Source organism: Poecilia formosa, unplaced genomic scaffold (genome assembly GCF_000485575.1).
Source record: "Poecilia formosa unplaced genomic scaffold, Poecilia_formosa-5.1.2 Scaffold342, whole genome shotgun sequence".
Taxonomy (NCBI): domain Eukaryota; kingdom Metazoa; phylum Chordata; class Actinopteri; order Cyprinodontiformes; family Poeciliidae; genus Poecilia; species Poecilia formosa.
The window spans coordinates 93,219-111,413 of NW_006800281.1; the positions used below are offsets into that span (position 1 = coordinate 93,219).

The 18,195-nt window shown below is 37.6% G+C and overlaps 1 protein-coding gene and 1 non-coding gene across 2 annotated transcripts; one reads left to right on the plus strand and one right to left on the minus strand.

Annotated features, from left to right (window-relative positions):
- Positions 1 to 3,972: 3,972 nt before the first annotated feature.
- Positions 3,973 to 4,045, minus strand: trnar-ccu (transfer RNA arginine (anticodon CCU)). The gene has a single exon. It is a non-coding gene; the product is annotated as a tRNA-Arg (tRNA).
- A 259-nt stretch (positions 4,046 to 4,304) lies between these two features.
- Positions 4,305 to 18,090, plus strand: ift56 (intraflagellar transport 56). Its single transcript, XM_007574004.2, has 18 exons — positions 4,305 to 4,784; positions 4,942 to 5,085; positions 5,847 to 5,939; positions 6,067 to 6,181; positions 8,540 to 8,589; positions 8,711 to 8,856; positions 9,604 to 9,775; positions 11,500 to 11,574; positions 11,675 to 11,777; positions 12,583 to 12,638; positions 13,374 to 13,427; positions 13,530 to 13,593; positions 13,673 to 13,761; positions 13,919 to 13,999; positions 14,077 to 14,146; positions 15,562 to 15,668; positions 17,276 to 17,409; positions 17,544 to 18,090. The coding sequence occupies exons 1-18, from the start codon at positions 4,782 to 4,784 to the stop codon at positions 17,653 to 17,655; spliced, it is 1,668 nt and encodes a 555-aa protein (XP_007574066.1). The 5' UTR covers positions 4,305 to 4,781; the 3' UTR covers positions 17,656 to 18,090.
- Positions 18,091 to 18,195: the final 105 nt, after the last annotated feature.

Below are 18,195 nucleotides of genomic sequence, written 5' to 3' on the forward strand. Positions count from 1 at the left end.
TATATATATATATAAAAATGGTTGTTTTTCCTTAAGAGAAAGTTGACTTCAATCATTGTCATTCTTTTTGTTAGTCTACAAGTAGATGAACCATAATAATAAGAGTGTAAGAATGCCATGCGCATAAGTTTAAGGTTACATGAAATTATTTGATTAGAACAACATCACGATTAAATGTCCATTAAAAGTTCATTATGGAAAAAAAATGAAAAAACAGAAGAAGTATGATGTATCAGCCAAAAGTTTTACACCAGTGTTTATTGAGAGCAGAGCCTTGGAAAGAGTAGAAGCTTCTTAAAGAGACAGAGTCCTAAATTCAAGGCATCAAATTTTGACGTCAAATTTCTTTTAAGTTATTTTTGATACATACAGCAAGCAGTGTTTTTTGAGTTTGCATTAAGCTCTAAGTGATCTTGATCCATATTCTACATGTTCCTTTGAGTTTTACAACAAAATAAATGAATAAATATCATAAAACAGAACAAATGTAGCCAGAAATAAATATGAGTAACAACAGATAAACTCTACTAAGGGTGTTTCCACACTTGATAGTCTGATAGACTTGGTTTGAATGGGGACAAAAAATTACTACAATTGTTATATTTTCAGCTGGTGCAGTTCACTTACAGGCTGCACTGTGTCAAACAAATTAAACTCTTTGAAAAAGCTGTTCCCCTCCTCACTTGTGGTTGTGCTAAACTAAGAACCACTGAAAGAAACGACACAAAATGTAAACTAAAACTCAGTGAAGTCAGATTTTAGCAGTTGTAGTATTTCTCTTTTGTTGTTGGTTTAAGATCGGATACTATTTCTCCCGTTAGTGCTAGACGTGAGTTTGTTTTTGTTGTATTTACCCAGAATGCCCTGGGTTATAGTTCACTTTAATCGAACCGAGACCTACGTTTTTAAGTGGACCAGAGTCTGGTTGCACATTCACCCTTCCCCAAGCGAACCAGACTTTCTAGACAAACAAACTAGAGTTTGATTAAGCCAGAATAACCAGGGCTGGTACCAAACCAGCCTAAACCAGAGCAGTTAGATATGTGAAGTGTTTGGAAGCCAGACTCAGGCGCAGATGAAGCTGTGTTTCTCCTGGCAGTCCCTGCTCTCCCAGGCCCCCTGTTTGGTCAAAGCCACGCAGCGTCTCAGCTTCGGACACATGTGGTCCTGATCTCCCTCCTGCCAGGCCTCGTACGGCATCGGGTCTCCGTTCACCCACATCCAGCTGTTCCCAAGGTAACGCAGGCCGATCCACACCTGCTCGGTGTAGTCAGACGACTGGATCTCTCCCTGACCCATAAGACTCTCTGTCAAAGAGAGCAGGCTGAGGAGGTCGGTGTTTTTCTCTCTGCAGTGATCCAAAGCGTCCTCCCAGGTCTTCTCTTCCGCTACTGGCACCATGTTCACACAGAAGAAGTTGTAGCGGTCGTCTCCTGATCTCCATTGCCAAGCAGAGCTGGTCCAGAAGGCATTTTCAGCGATGCGTTTCGGGTCTGTCCCAGCCAGGTTGGCCGGTAAGTCGAGATTGTTGTGGTAGGTGACAAATTCCCCTCCGGACCATTTCCACTTGATACTAGGCTTATCCCAGTAGAGGCCGATCCATCCGTTCTTGTCATTATTCGCAAATTTTTTGAACACCTGCTCCTCTTCTTCACTGGTGAGAGCCAAAAAGTCAGTAAAGTTATCCATGCAGTGTTTCCTAGCATCAGGCCAATTTTTGTTTTCCTCGACAAACTTGTATTTCTCACACCAACAGCAGGCATTTGTGGCAATGAGCAGCGTGAAGACGATCCTCTCCATCCTGACGGTGGCTTTGCACAAGAGCAACTGACTGACTCGCTGATTTTACCCTTTCCTTTACAGACATTGAAGAATTCACATTTTCATACACAAAAAATACTATCCATGAGTTCTTAAACAAAGCAGCAAAACTCGCCTTTGAAACAAATCCTTTTGTGATGAATATTCAAAGTGTTTCAAAGGCTGCCCTGAGGAAAAATTAATTTGCATCATAACTTAGCTTGTGCTTTTCTTCAAGACTTTTCTTCTTGTAAGGCTACCTGGATAAGATTTCATTTGGAAAGCAACATTCAAGGAATTTATTGCAAGCAATTTATTGCTTGTTTTCACTTTTTCATTCTCACAAACTTTATAAGCGTTTAGAGAGACAGACCAATATAAATGGTGAAGTAGAAGGAAAACAGGGCGTGATTTATAAAATATTTTTACAGATTAAAATCTGAAAAGTCGTAAGAAAATTTGTGTCAGTCCTCATGAGTAAGGCTGGGCATATCAATCTAAATGTTGATACTATCAATATACAAAGGTGAGTATTAGTCTCAGATTAATACTTCTGTCTTTAGTTTCTCTCCCATATGTCCAAGAAATTATTCAAATTTACTCATAGAGTTTATGCCACATCCAGGAATTAAAATGCAAAATATAAAGAGCTTACATTTTCAATTTGAAAGCAGGATTTCATACTTTTATAATGCTAAATATGAATGTGGCTGAATATGATAAAGCATTTGTATTTAAATATTGAAGGAGAAATAGTATTCCTGTTTAGATTATGCAGATTGCAGTTAATAAAAAATGAATTACTTTATTTCTTTTCTGCAACATTGAGTCTAAAAATATAAATTAAATTGTGGCAGCTACAATATTTACTAAGTTTTCTTTAGTAAAAATTTATCAAAAATAAAAGCTGTCTTTTTAAAAAAACTAAACAAATTTTATTTAGCTGGAGTGAAGGCACAAATTACTCTTTGGATTGTTAAGGCTGAAGACCCCTGGTTTAGTTGCATAAATATATTTATAAATGAATATTTATTGAATGTAATGTAAATAATGAATATTTATATAAATAAAAATGTTTAAAAAAATGAGAAAAGGAGTTGATGAGAAGAGGTTAAACAGATCTCAATGCTACAAATACTGGAAAACATATGTAAACCAATACATGAACAGTAAAATAAAGAACCAAGAATCTAGAAACCAAAGTGAAGCATTTATGGAACACCATCAGTGACAAATTTTTTTTAATCATAATCCAAAATGATCCAATTTCCAATAATCAAGGTGATTATAAAAAGCAAAGAATGATTCTTCATGGTCAAGAAAATTATGGACAACCCTGACCATCCTCTTCATTAGACTGTCTTGGGGAAAAAACGAGTACCTTCTCTCAGAGGCTTCTTCAAATTCACTGTAACACAAACTTCTACAGGAGATCTTTCCTGCCAACAGTCATCACTGTCTGCAATAACTCTTTGAAGACTTTGAATAAATGAGCTACAACAACATTTAAATTTCCTTTGAAATCAATAAAATATCTTTGAATTTGAATGTCAATTTCTACAGATTTGTACATTTCCAAAGAAAGTTAGCATGCAAGACAGCAGCAAAACAAGCATAAAACTCTCATTCTTCACTAAGTACATCTAATTTGTTACTCAAATCAGCTCTCCAAGACATTCTGAGAACACAGTTTCTTCTTTGTTTGCAAGTTGGGTTGATTTCTAAACTCTTTTGCATGATTTGCATCAGTAATGTCATTATCCTAGCCATTCAGCATTGATGGTGAAGCGGCATGTGAATGGATTCTTCTAGATTGTTCTCTTTACATGACCAAGAGGAGATCATGTAAAGATGCAGAAAGTCATGTTTCAAAGCTGAAACATGACTTTCTACATACAGGTAAAAAAATAGGTTTCCTCTGAAGGCAGGTGGTTGTGGGATAAAAAGCATACTTTTTAAACTTTTATTTGCCACAAAAAAATAGAAAATTGTGTATCACTCCAACTATTGGGATTGAAGGCCTTACTTTGCATGTATTGCGTCACGTTGGATTTCAATATATCACAGCTGCACATTAGTAAATGTTTGGATGAACTTGAAATTTAAATACGTGAAGAAACAAGAACTATATCCTACAAATCACAAAGAAAAATAAAAAAGAAAAAAGTAGCTCACCCCAGATGGGACTCGAACCCACAATCCCTGGCTTAGGAGGCCAGTGCCTTATCCATTAGGCCACTGGGGCACCGCCTGTGGATGGCCGCAAAACTTAAATTGAACCTCCTAAGCAGACACGGTGAAATTGCTGTGTTTTCCATGTAGATATAGATTGAAAAAGTGTAATTGTCATCCGTAAGACGTAGGTTGCGTTTGTTCTTCATCTATACCAAAGTCAAAACAAAGAAGCGAAAAAAACTGAAGCTCGTGGTTGCTAAGCAACTAAGACTAAAACGCTGAAAAGTGAAGCTCAACATGAGATAGGCAAGCTATATTGGGTTTTCCTACAAAATATACCCCCTTTAAGTTATTAGGTTTTTAACATTTTCATCGCTAAGCTGTTTGTATAACCTGCGCTGGATTTTTTTTTGTATTTAACTTAGTGGAAATAACACAACAAGCAACTGTGAAGCTGGAAAAGGTTTTTAAATGTTAAGCTATTTTTGTCGTGCTTTTAGCTTGAAAAGCTGTCGACGGAAGCTCCAACTTATGCCGGGGCCGTTAGAGCTTAGCTCATAGCGAGCTAACGTTACTAAGAAACGTTTTAGCAAATCTGCTGCAAAGGATTGGAAGATGGCGATAATTTTCTGATTATATTTTGAGTTTTGAAAGTTTTATTTGATTTTCTTTTATAAGATATAACTTACTCAAAATTACAGCGATATATTTAAGTGGCGCGGAGGTGAACATAAGAGTGTTTTCCGTTACCGTAGTGATAAACAAGACTTGGCTAACACTGAGGTCCTCAAGATATACACCTCGAAATGGTGAGAAAACTTGTTTATGCTGTTAATGTTCGAGTGTAACTATCATGCAGGAGGGTTTATTCTTTGCATAAAATTAGTATTTTTTGGCATTGTCACATCTCCCTATAATAATTCGAGGATGACTATATGCGCTCATCATTAATATGGTTGTTGTCAGATTCTGTCACGCGTGAAGCCAGCTGTGGGAGAAGAGACACTGGAGAGCATCAGTGATAAAAAGAAGAAAAACAAAACCAAGGTCCCCAGTTTGGAGGAGTACCTTCAGCAGAGAGACTACCTGGGTGCCTTAACGTTGCTGGAGGTAATGCATCTCCCAGTGATAAAAAATAGTGCAATAGACATTTGAAAAGATTTAAGTGGATTGATAGAAAATTGCAAACGTTTTTGCTGAAACAGTCATACTCCTTGACACTTTGTCACATAATAACTACATATTTTAATATATTTCTTCAGGATTTTATGCGATAGACAAACAGAAGCCCTTAGTAACTTTGGAGGAGCTGCACTATAGAAATTGATAATTCAGGTGGGAGAATGTTAACAGGACAGTGATTAGTTTTGTTCTCCCTAAATCTGACCTGTATGGAGATATGTCAAAACGAAAGACATTGCTGAAAGGAAAGCAAAAGAAATACTATTCATAGTTTTTCACAAAACCAAAACTGAACTTTTTAAATTACATCTAAGCTAAATACTTTGAATAATATGTGGCAATGCGACATATTATTCATATGTGGCGTTAAACATCCAGCTGTAAAGCCAGAGCTATTTTGCAAAGAAGAATGGGCAAAATTGTTTGTGTCAAAATGTGGTTTCCCTGTTTCACATTTATATTTGACTTCGTCTGTCACATTCAGCTCCTATAAAACACACTGAAGTTTGTGGAAGTAACCAGGCAAAATGTGTAAGAATTAAAGGCGTAAATGTAAATAACCTCCATAAAGACCCAAACTAAAAAGCTAAGCTCAGAGTTTTAGTTTAGCAATTACAAGACATTGTAGATCTTTTGTTTTTTGAAGAGATGGAATATTATTCTTATCTGAAAGGCTGTTTACTCTTTAGTTTCAGAGAAGCATTGGAGAAAAACATGAGAATACAGACCTGTGGATTTGCTACTGTGCATTTCACCTTGGTGATTACAAGAGAGCCATGGAGGTAATTCTTTTCCCCCCTAAATTACTTTTTTTTATCAGGGCAAACAAGATGTGAACAATATAGTAGATGTATACTTCTGTATACATAAAATCATTTTACTCACGGCTCTGACTACATGTTCTGACAGGAGTACAAATCTCTGACCAAGAAGCCGGATTGTCCTGCAGAGGTGTGGGTCTATCTGGGCTGTGCCCTGTTTTTTCTGGGGCTTTATAAAGAAGCTGAGGAGGCGGCGTCGAAAGGTACCGACTTCAGCAAAACTCTGTTAGCATAATGTTAACTTTTGCTGAAATTTGTTTTTTAAGATCTTTTATTGTACATGTATGATTTAGCACGAAAATGCTGCACATACTTTTAGTTTAGTAGACATTCATAAAGAACAATGTTCAGTGCAATCACTTATTTATAAAACATAGAGTCAGTTTCTGTGTGGAGGCTGCATGTTTTCCCTGTTCAGAAATGGGAACATGACACCAGGAATGTTCAAGAATATCTTGTGGTTGCTACAGACTTAAAGGATTTAGTGGGTTTTCTCTGGGTACTCTTACTCCCTCCAGCAGTCCAAATGCATACAAGTCAGGTTTATCAAAAATTAGCTTCAGATGAAGGAAGAGTGTACACGGTTGTTTTTGTTGTCTTTTTGTGGATCTGCACCAACAAGCTAGTGTCTATTGAACTCTTCTGCCGCATTTCAGCCATTTTTCAATCTGCAGGTTGTTCTTTCTTTGCAGAGTTTTATTGGTTCATGATTGTACCTCCTACTTGCCATTATCCAACCGTACATCTTTGAAAAGCTGAAGTGGAGCCTCATGCTCAACCAACAAGAATGCACCAACCTCTTTTCCTCCCTGGGTTTCTGCTGTCTGAGACATTCACTTTTCAACTTACCATCATGGACTTTTGTCCTAATGAACTTAAAGGGCACCTATTGTGCAAAACTCACATTTTCCACTTTTTGTTTTCTTCCATTTGGATCTCAACTGCTTCTAAAAACAGCCCAATTGCTTAAAAATTACCTACAGCCATTTCTTGGCAATAAGTTAATGTTTTTTGGTGTTTGAAAAATGAGCCTGGTTATCTAGCAACCAAAGCGGAGCTCCATCACGTTCGGTTGGCTGATTTTGCAGCTGTATGCGTTGTACAATGGCTGCTGGAAAAGAAAAGTGTTTTGTTGTTGACTTATATCCAGAAACCACTTGCTGATTTCCTGTTGGTTGTGCAGGAGGCTCCACTTATGCTTTTCAAAGATGTACGGTTGTATAATTGCGCATCTGTTTGCAGCCATTTCCATGCAGGAGTATTAACATTGGATGGGGGGCCGTGGCCAGCAGCAGTTTTTTTTTGCATTTAAAGTGACAAGATGCCCTAAAACAGCTCATTCTGAAAGGAGATGAAAATAGGAACAACTGATGAGACTGAAATCTCATTATCTAAGAATTATTTTGGGTAAAACATGTTTTCACCATAGACCTATCCTCACCGGTTTAAAGGAAACTTAATAAGTTACCTTTAAGGCACTTTGCTGTTTTCATCTGGATGATGAGGGTGACTCTTATGAATTCCCACCCTCCCTCCTTTACCTAAAGTTTCAGAGAGCTTGGGTTAAGGTGAAATAGATTATTAGGAGCCTCCATGTCTTCATATCGGCTCATCTCCTGTTTTGAGTTAGACGTCATACCGTCAGATGAGGTCTGATAGACAAACTTTCATGGGTTTGTTTGTCTCTTCCAAACATTCCTTACTCCTTGCCGGTACTTGTCTGTTTCTAATCCTAATCTTCTTGCAGACTCCATAGATATCGTTTCTAGAGAAGGATAGTTCTCTAGAAACGAGAGAACTATTGTTAGACAATTTTTTTTCTTGAATGGATATAAACTCTGAAATAATGAAATATTTAGATGTTTTTCTACTTCCATGAAATGCATCAAAATGAAAAACTCCTGCTGTTCTCAGTCTATAAACACACCATCTTTTCCCCGGATCTTCTCGGCCTCAGCAAAGGTCCAGACCATCAGGTCACGTCTGCACGTTTGTAGCCACCCACTGTTACCAACTCAGCAACTTTCTTGCTATATTTATTGACATTCCAGACAAAAAAATGGTATCGGCCAAAATCGGAATCGGCAGGTCAGACTTTTTAAAAATTGGTAAACTGCAATCGGTGCACCCCAGTACTTACTCACGTTACCTTTGTCTGACATTAAAAATTTAAGAATGATCTGAAACATTTATATATGTGACAAAAAAAGCAAAACAAACGATAGTTGCTATCCACAACTTGATCATTAGATGTCAGCAAACAGTTCCTTTCATTTGTGTGAGTTAATATAAAAAGTAGTTTGACTAAATACAATTTCAGTCTCTTATCTGTCATCCAGTTCTCCATTATTTTCTACATGTCTAGGTAAGTTGCCCAATTTGTTTCCTCAGCAATGGAAGTAACCAGCTGGTAAACACCTGCCAGTGATGTTGTGATTTCCGTATAATAAAAGTTTAAAATGCTTCTCAGCCTCTAATGTGACTCTTGGAAACAAAAGAGTGATGCTTCCTGATGAGTCCTGTCTTTATTCACTAATCTTGTCCCCTCTCGCTCTCTGTAGCGCCGATGTCCCCTCTCCAAAACCGGCTGCTGTTTCACCTGGAGCACAAGGTTTAGCAGCTACAGCTTCTTTTTGGCTTCATTAAACAGACTTCTTAAAATGTATTCAGTTCACCCCAGTATTTGTGTTTTATTTTGTGTTTTGATCTCTTCCTGTAATGCTGTGTCTCAGTTTAAGGACGAAAAGCGACTGATGGCCTTCCACCAGAACCTGGAGGATGTAACAGAGGATCAGCTGAGCCTGGCCTCCATCCACTACATGCGCTCTCACTACGAAGAGGCTATAGACATCTATAAACGCCTTCTGCTGCAGAACAGGTCTGAACTTCGTCTGTCCTGTCACTCTGAAATTAGCTTCACAGTCCTGGTGCTCCAAAACCACCGTGGCAGATGAGAGGTTTTAATGCACCAGAGTTAGACTTCATGGACTTCACACATTATGGAGCAAAACTAAATTCACACCACTTGAACTTTTTCCTGTTTTGCTATGTGACAGAAACAGACTTCAATGTGCTTCATTGGGATTTTTCACAGCAGACCATCACAGAGTAGCGCAAAATTATGAAACAGCAGACAAATTTAGCATATTTTCAATACTTCTTAAAAGTAAAAGTCTGAAACTGTTGCACATTTATCCACATTTACTGAATCTAGTTATCACTTTTATTACTGCCACAAAAAATACTGGAAATTTACCATAATCACAATCAATTGTACGCAGTAAAAACTGCTCAGATTACAATCAATGCTAACTTATTATGCAATTACATTCATGCGTATCCATCCTCAGACTATGGAGAGGCTCATTCTTTTCCTCCCACCTCATAATAATACCGTTCATTGTGCTGGTCCATTATGCCAAATCCAAATAAAATATGTTGAAGTTTGTGGTTTTAAGGTGCCAAAACAAAAAAATGTGAATACTTTTACAGAGCACTGCAGCTTATATTAGCTTTTTAGATTCCTGTTTGAGCCGACATTATTCAAAGTTTAATCAGCATTTCGTCTTATCTTCTCCCTAAGCAGCGTATTTCTTTTCCCCCTCGCTCTATGCTGTGATTACAGAGATTACCTGGCTCTGAAAGTTTACGTGGCTCTGTGTTACTACAAGCTGGACTACTATGATGTGTCTCAGGAGGTTCTGGCCGTTTACCTGCAGAACATCCCGGATTCAACCATAGCGCTCAACCTCAAAGCCTGCAACCATTTCAGGCTGTACAACGGCAAAGCAGCAGAGGTACAAATGTTTCATCTACTAAACGTTGAGGAAGCTTAAAGGTGCAACTAACTAAATTTGGCAAAAGAAGTGAGGAAAATTAATGTTTGGTTGATTATTTATTTGCTGTAACAAAGCTTTGTTGTAATAAATCATTTACTGCTTCCAAATCCTCTCTTCTGAAGCCAAACATCTTATTCTTATACCTTTAAGTTTAAAGAAACAAGACATATTTCAGTTTAATTATTTACTTCACAGTAGTGCCCAACAATATTAGCCTCAGTGGCATAGCGTGCTTTTCAAAAGTGTGGGGTATAAGAGTTGACTGATAAGAGATTGAGCTACTTTGACTAGGTCTATCGCTGAAAATCTGATGTTAAACTGCTAAATATTTTACATTGTAGCTTAAGAAATGTTGAAATACTACCTGAAATGTAAAAAGTAAACTTATTTGCATACTTAACTACTTAATATAATACAATATGATTATATTAAACTTTTGTTTTTCTCAAATCTTAATGTTTTGTTTTCTAATTTCTGCTGGTTGTGATTGATTTTTCATCTGACCAGACAAAAACCAACTGTCTGTGATTGGCTTAAAGTTGCGAACACAGTTGTTTGCATGATAAAAAATGTACTTTGCATGTGAAAGTCACATCAAATGTTGCATGTTTTTTGACCCTAGTGGCTTTCCATACATGAGAAAGAAAGAGTTTATTGGACTCTGGGGGATATGTATTTAGCAAATGCTTGTGAGATTTAAATAAACACCACAAATCATTTGCTTACATAGATCTATACTCTGAAATCAGTCTCACTCCTTGCTCAGATTGAGTTTTTGAGCAAAACTGGAGGAAAAGTGAGGATGTTTAACCATCTCACAAGGAAACACGGAGGAGGATGTGACTCCTCCTCATGCATTTCATCTGCTTGGTGTGACAGAAAGTCTCAATGTCCTTCCAGATTTCCTTCAGTTTCCTTGTTTTTCCAGTGACGGGGATTTTGTGCTGCAGCATGATACTCCCTCCACCAAAAACTGTTAACCATTGAACGAGAGGATGTTGAGTGTGACCAACATACTCAACTTTTCTGTAAATGTGGCACCATTTAAAGGGACATGAACAGGCTTTCCAACTCAACAAGTTTTATTACTTCAAAGAAAAAAAATGAACCAAACACAGATTTCCTACATTTTGTCTTAAGTTTATTAAATGTTCTCGAGCACGTTAAGAGTATTGTAGCGCAAAAATATGTATCTTTTGCATTCTTCTATCGTATTCGAAATAAATAAATAAAACATGTTTGGACATGGGCTGCACAGTGGCGCAGTTGGTAGAGCTGTTGCCTTGCAGCCTGAAGGTTGCCCGGCCCCGGTCTTTCTGCATGGAGTTTGCATGTTCTCCCTGTGCATGGTGGGTTCTCTCTGGGTACTCTGGCTTCCTCCCACAGTCCAAAACATGACTGTCAGTGTGTGTGCATGGTTGTTTGTCTCTGTGGTGCCCTGTGACAGACTGGTGACCTGGTCCAGGGTGACCCCGCCTCTCGCCCAGAACGTTAGCTGGAGATGGGCAGCAGCAACCCTCCTGACCCCACTGAGGGACAAGGGTGTTAGAAAATGGATGCTTGGACACAAACCTCATGCTTTATATATCTTTTATTAAATGATCATTGTAAATCAGCAGCTGTTCTTTTTTAATTGTTTACATCTTCCGTTTTATTTTGTGTGTTGCCTTTCTTGCTCTCAGGCTGAGCTGAAGAACCTAATCGACATCTCCTCCTGCTCCTTTGAGTTCGCTAAGGAGCTTATCCGACACAACCTGGTAAGCTTCCCATTATCTCCGGCTGCGAGCGCGGAGGACTGTACGGATACGTGCAGCAAGGCCAGCGCCTCCTGTCTCCCTGAACTGCTTTGTGCTGCAGGTGGTGTTCCGGGAAGGGCAGGGCGCGCTGCAGGTGCTGCCGCCTTTGATCGATGTGATTCCCGAGGCTAGACTCAACCTGGTCATCTACTATCTGAGACAAGGTGTGCACGCACATCGCAGCCATCTTAGAAGAAGACGCAGACTAGAGGATAAGATGCTGTTGAAAATAAAGGGTTTGGGAATGTTAAAATACGGCTGCAGAATAAAAATGTGAAATAGCCATCAAAAGAAATGACGTGACATGAACAGCTCAGGGAAAAAAATGTTAGAAATGTTCTGGCATCTGACTTCACACACATTATAACCAAGGATGTGTCTGTTTGGAATAAAGAAGCTTTTTTCAATAGAAATGCACCGATCAGGCTGCATTTTGAGTTCTGACTTAGAGTTTATTTTTCTAACCACTGTAACACAGAGGATGAGAAGAATCTGCTGCAGATTCTTACCAGCATTGGTTGTTTTGATTCTAATAGTAAAGATAAATGTTAAAGCATCAGAGCAGTTTTCTTAAACCTTTATTTGACTCACCACAGAGGGAGATCTTTGTTTGGATGCCTTGAACAAATACGGGGAAAATAAATTGATAAATTGTTCTGTTCTACATTTCTGTTCTTAAATTTTGGCACATTTGTAATATTTCTTTCTTTACTACAAACCAACTCAGTGAAACTACTCCTGAAATATTTTCCTTTGATTAAGGTTGACGTTTTTGTATTTTATATTGCAGGGGATGTTGCACATGTGAAGATCCTCTGCCAGTCTTTGTTAATTCAATCAGCTCTCGGCAATCATGTTAAATTAATTCTGTCTATGACTATTTTATTTTTTTGACTTGAACTTGTTTAGACTTTCTGTCTCTTTCTCAGAGAAGTCTGATACTGACATTCTCTGTTTTTGTATTTCTAGACGACGTCCAGGAGGCTTACAGCCTCATCCAAGATCTGGATCCCGTTACCCCTCAGGTGACAATCAATTTTAAACGTTTGAGTCTCTTGTTACTTAGAAATGATGGCACTATTTGTTTTCCAATTGTTTTCTCAGCTCTTATAGGAAAGAACATATCAAATAACCAAAAGAAATTACAAACACGATGTTCAATTCAGTCAGTTAACAAACATCATCGTATCTTAGTGCACTGTGTTTTATTAAGGCAAACGTTCATTTTAATGCTTGAGGATAATGTGCTGTTCACACTAAATGTTGTGAACGTTTAGTTCACAAAAGCATTTATGTGACGTTTAATAAAATTCATTATCAGATCAGAAATTTTGTTCATACAGTTTGAAACAGGAATTTAAATTATTCTATGGTAAAATAAGTTATTTTAACTTGATATTGTGAGTAAAATAATTGATTTTTCTTGTATGTAGTGAAATAATTATTTAGTTTTAAATTGCAGCATTAAGTTAAAACTCACAATTCAAGATTAATTAACTTAAAAAAACAATGTTTAAACAACTTATCTCTTGTTAAATCAACTTCATGAACTTTAATTTCTGAGTTAAAACCAAGACAACTGTCTTGTCGACTTAAATTACATTTTCAAGGCAGCAGGTTACTTTCATTTTCAAGCTAAACTAACTTCAGATGTACAGTGTACTATCAATGCACCAGGAAGACCCCCAAAAAATAATTATTTCTCATTTTTACAAATTCTCCTTCATATGCTTGATCTAATAATAATCTAATTGTGACAGGAGTATATTTTAAAAGGAGTTGTGAATGCTGCACTTGGACAAGAAATCGGATCAGTGAGTATTTCTGATCATTTTTGTAAAAAGACCTGCATGCCAGTACATCTGACCGCTTTGCGTGTGAAACGACTATAAGTTTTATGCTCCTGTATTTTGAAGAAGGATCACCTAAAAATCGCCCAGCGGTTTTTTCAGTTGGTCGGCGGCTCAGCTAGCGAGTGCGGTAAGCCAGATGAAATTGTCTCCAGTATTATTTTTGAAAGCCGGAATGTGTGAGCAGATTTTTCTCTCTTTCTTTGCAGATACTATCCCTGGCAGACAGTGCATGGCCTCCTGCTTTTTTCTCCTGAGACAGTTTGAGGATGTTCTCATATATCTCAACTCTATCAAGGTTAGTAGAGTATCTGTGCTGCTTTTGTGCTGCTATAAGTTGGATAAAGAAACCTGGTTATGAAGCATCGCCTTGAATGATAAGTGGTGCTGAAAGTGAATCTATTCTGGTTCATTTTATTTTGTTATGACAGCTGTATAAGCTTTTCTTTTTCCAGAGTTACTTCTACAACGATACATTCAACTTCAACTATGCTCAAGCTAAAGCGGCGCTGGGAAACTACAAAGAAGCAGAGGAGGTACTTTGATTGAGCCTTTTGCAGACGTCAATGGATTTTGCTGTGCTTTTTTGTGCTTATTTTTTGTTCCCTTTCAGCTTTTTCTGCTCATTCAGAATGAAAAGATCAAGGAGGACTATGTTTATCTCAGCTGGCTGGCTCGATGTTGTACGTATAGAAGTAAAATTTGCGACGGTTCATTTAATCACAAATACAGAGCTTTCTCACATTCCTTCCATGTTACAGCATTGAACATCAGTTTGTTTGTGATACACCAACAGAAAGCTCAGAAAGACTGTAAAGTAAAAGGAAGATTAGGAGTTTTGAGCATTTTGCAAATAGGCCCCGTTCTCAGATTCCGCTAAATAAAATCCAGTGCTAGCAGCTGGTTTGAAATATCATCTCGAAAACCTCAGTATAAATCTGAGGTTTTCGAGAGAACATTATGCAACAAACATCAGACTTCACAGCGGTAAAAAGCTAACTTTAAGCCAAGTAGGGAACACAGCAAACTCTGGGAGGAAAAAACTAGATGCTGGTGGCAGCATCATGCTGCAGTGACACTCAGCATGTTTAAATCCAGAACGGCATTATGATGGCATACATCAGGTTTTCTGCAACCCGCGGCTCCATTCTCTGCTCTTTGGCTTCTCCATTGTGGCTCTTACAAAGCCAAAAAGAAATGGACATTTTATGAGTTTTTTCATAAGTTCTTAATATCTACAACAGGCTTTTAAAAGTAAATAGCTTCAAACTATGCTACCTATTTATCAAAAAGGCTCACCTCATTCTACAAAATAGGTTTTTTTTCTTTTGTCAGAAAATAGAAATAAATTCTTGTTTAATTTTGTTAACTTTCATAATAAAACATTTTATTAGTGCATGATTAGAAAATTTTTTTATTTTGTAGCAAAAGTGGCTTTTCTCTGGTTCAGATTAAAGCATCCGGTCAAACCTGGACCTAAATTAGTTGGAGAATCTGTGGTTTGACTTTAAAATTGATGTTCTTAGATGTTCTCCACCCAATCCGACTGAACTATTGTCCCCTCCACTTCACAGTTATTCACTACTTTGTGTTGGTCTGTCACATAAAACCCCAATAAATTATAATAAGCAAAAAAAGATATGAAAAGGAAAATAATGCCAGTTCGATTTCTTTACTGAAAACCTCTTAAATGTGTCAATTCGCTTCAGATTTGCTTGAGCTCAGATTTTTACAGACAGATTATCTTAAATTTTCCTTTTGAATGCGGGCCTGACTCAGATGCCTTAACTGAATGGGGAATCACATCTGAGAGCTCTTGTATGCTGGTTCACTGTGGCTTGGATCTGAATCTAACATCGCTGCCAGATTTCTAGCCTCAGGCCTGCATCGAATTTAAGCTCCGTCTTTCACTCTGCTGATGTTACACTCAGCAGAAGGAATGGATATCTTCACTGGGGCATTTTCCTTCTTCTCCTGGCCTAATTTGCAGCAGTAAAAGCTGCTCATGGCCTCCAATATTTCCCAAATTTGAATCTTCATAAGCTGAGGCTGCCTGTGAGCGACGGATTGTTGAACTCACTGATCTTATTCCTGTCAGACATAATGAACCAGAAGGGCCAGCTTGCCTGGGAGCTTTATCAGAAAATGGGCACTTCCTCTGATTCCTTCAGTATGCTGCAGATGATTGCCAACGACTGCTACAAGGTAACACCCTCCTCTTTCTTCTTGCCTTGTCTTATTCCTAAAGGAGAACTTAATAAGAGATACTCTTGAAATTTCCTTTAAGGTCAGCTAAAGGAGCAGTTTTATGTAAAAAATTATTTTTGCTTTGAGCAATTTTATTCTGTATTTTTTTTCTTTTTCCAAAAAGACATGACTTTTTTGAGCTTAATAATGTCATTTCCTCTGCAAAAAATTACCTGGAGTGTTGCCTTGATTCTTTTATGCATATTTGATAAATCCTGCCCCACTGAGCTCCTTCAGACTAGCCAGCAGTAATTAGCAAACACCTGGTGAAACTGCATTTGCTGAGCTCATTATTCAAGCTCCTTCTCAGTGAAAGGAACTTGAATAATGTGAAAATGTTGTTAAAGGGTTAATAGAGGAGCCATGTTGTGACGATGTCATGGAGTTTTTAAAGAGACAGAGGCCCAGTTTTAAGGAATTAAATTACAATGTAACATTTCTCTTCAGTATATAACATTTTTAAGGTAAAAAATATATTGCTTTACTGATGATATGTTGCAAAGCTTTCTGTTCGTGGAGCGGTGCATAATTTTCATCAGGATCGCAACTAATTTAAATTACAGCATCATCTCCTTGGCCCGTGTCCAGTGTTGTGAAAAGTGTTTGGCCTCCTTCACATTTTTATTGGTCACACTTAAATGTGTCCCACCATCAAACCAATTTTAATATCAGGCACAGATAGCCTTAGGGAATACAAGATGCTGTTTCTAACCGATGATTTAATTCTTTAAGGTTTTAAAAAAAAGCTATACATGCCAACCTGGCCCTATGTGAAAAAGTAATTGCCCCATAAACCCAATAACTGGTTCTGCCTGCCTTGGCAGCAACAGCAGCCATCAAACATTGGCAAAGAGCCTTCCATGTTGGCCCACTCTTCCTGGCAGGATTGTTTTTCTGCAGCTACATCAGTGGGTTTGGAGCATGGTTAAGGTCATAACAGCAGTCTGATATAAAGCTGCAGTATGTAACTGCTTTAAAAAAGATGTGACTGTGTAATATGAGACAGATAATCTGTGAGAACAACAAACTCACCTACCACCTCCTTGTGTTCCTACTGCCATCTGCAGAATTGCAATCACTTGCTGAGAAAAAATGGTTCTGCATTTATATTTAGCTTCCAGTAACCCTGAAGAAGTTTTATGTTTACTTCAAATGACCTGAAGAAAGCATTTCTCATTGGACGACAATTAGGAAGAACTGATGGATGACTCAGAATTTAACTTTACATATAAATGTTTCTTCTTTTTTTTCATTTTTATTTTTTTATTTTGACATGTACTTTAGCACATCAAGCTCAACAGATACAAGTGGTATTTACCAAAAAGTACAAAACAGCCCATTTCAAGCCATCAGTTTGAAACATCGACTTATAACCAATCGATATCCCAAACAGAAATAAGACAAGACCAAAAACAAAACAGAAATAATAAAAAAAAAAATTGTCTTGTGTAATTGTTTTCAAGGCGTTTTTCCATCTCTGAAAAAACTTGTCAGCATTCCCATATACCAATGTTTCTAAAGCTGGACTTTGCAGATCAGATCATGGTGGCCATGTGTTGTTTCAGATGGGCCAGTTTTTCTATTCTGCCAAAGCATTTGATGCCCTGGAGAAGCTGGACCCAAGCTCCAATTACTGGGAGGGCAAAAGAGGGGCATGTGTCGGCGTCTTTCAGCTCATACTGGCAAACAAGGAGCCCAAGTATGTTATTCTCTTCCTTCTGCAGTGATTTTATCGCCTTTTCTCTTGCTGGAGTGGGTGTGATGTAATTTAAAATAAACATGATGCATTTTTGATCCAACCTTGTTTCCTTACATATCCTGTTTGTTCTGCAGGGAGTTACTCAAGGAGGTTTTACTCCTCCTGGAGAATTCAGCAAACCTTCAGGTTGAATACATTATCAGGATCCTGAGAAAGTGGGCCAAAGACAACAGAGTCCTCCTCTAATGACACCGAGGGAAGGCTAAGTGTGTCACATGAATGGATCTAGAAGGAAAAATGGTTCACTGTCTGCTACATTGTAGTGATTAAATACATGCATACTTTGATTATTTTTTCCCCTTAATGTAATATCATTTATGAGATATGACTTGCTGAAATAATCTTTCTGATCTGTAATATTTTTTATGAATGTCTGTTTTTTTTTTCTTGCTCAAACCTAATTTTCAGGAAAACATGGATACTCAAATCTCTGAAACAGAGGAGGGAGGAAGATCTTCCTCAGACTGGCGATAGTGTGTTAACACACGTTTTGTTGATATTGTTTGTTTAATGAATACAACAAAATTATTTTTGTTGCTTAAAGTACTCTATTTTCCATATGTAAATAAACAATAGGATTAGAGTTTAATATGTGCACATTTGTTAATAAAAAACGGAACATTTAACATGTCCTAATTTTTTCACATGACTGTTTATGATTAAGTTTAGGGGTAAATATGTTAAATCTAATCTCTTGGTTTCACAGTGCCAAGGATAAAAGGAGTA

Bases quoted from the DNA above. Each gene is read 5' to 3' on its own strand.
- ift56 (XM_007574004.2), top strand. The intron at 12,639-13,373 runs GTGACAATCAAT...TAATTGTGACAG, and splicing joins TGGATCCCGTTACCCCTCAG to GAGTATATTTTAAAAGGAGT. The intron at 14,147-15,561 runs GTACGTATAGAA...TATTCCTGTCAG, and splicing joins CAGCTGGCTGGCTCGATGTT to ACATAATGAACCAGAAGGGC.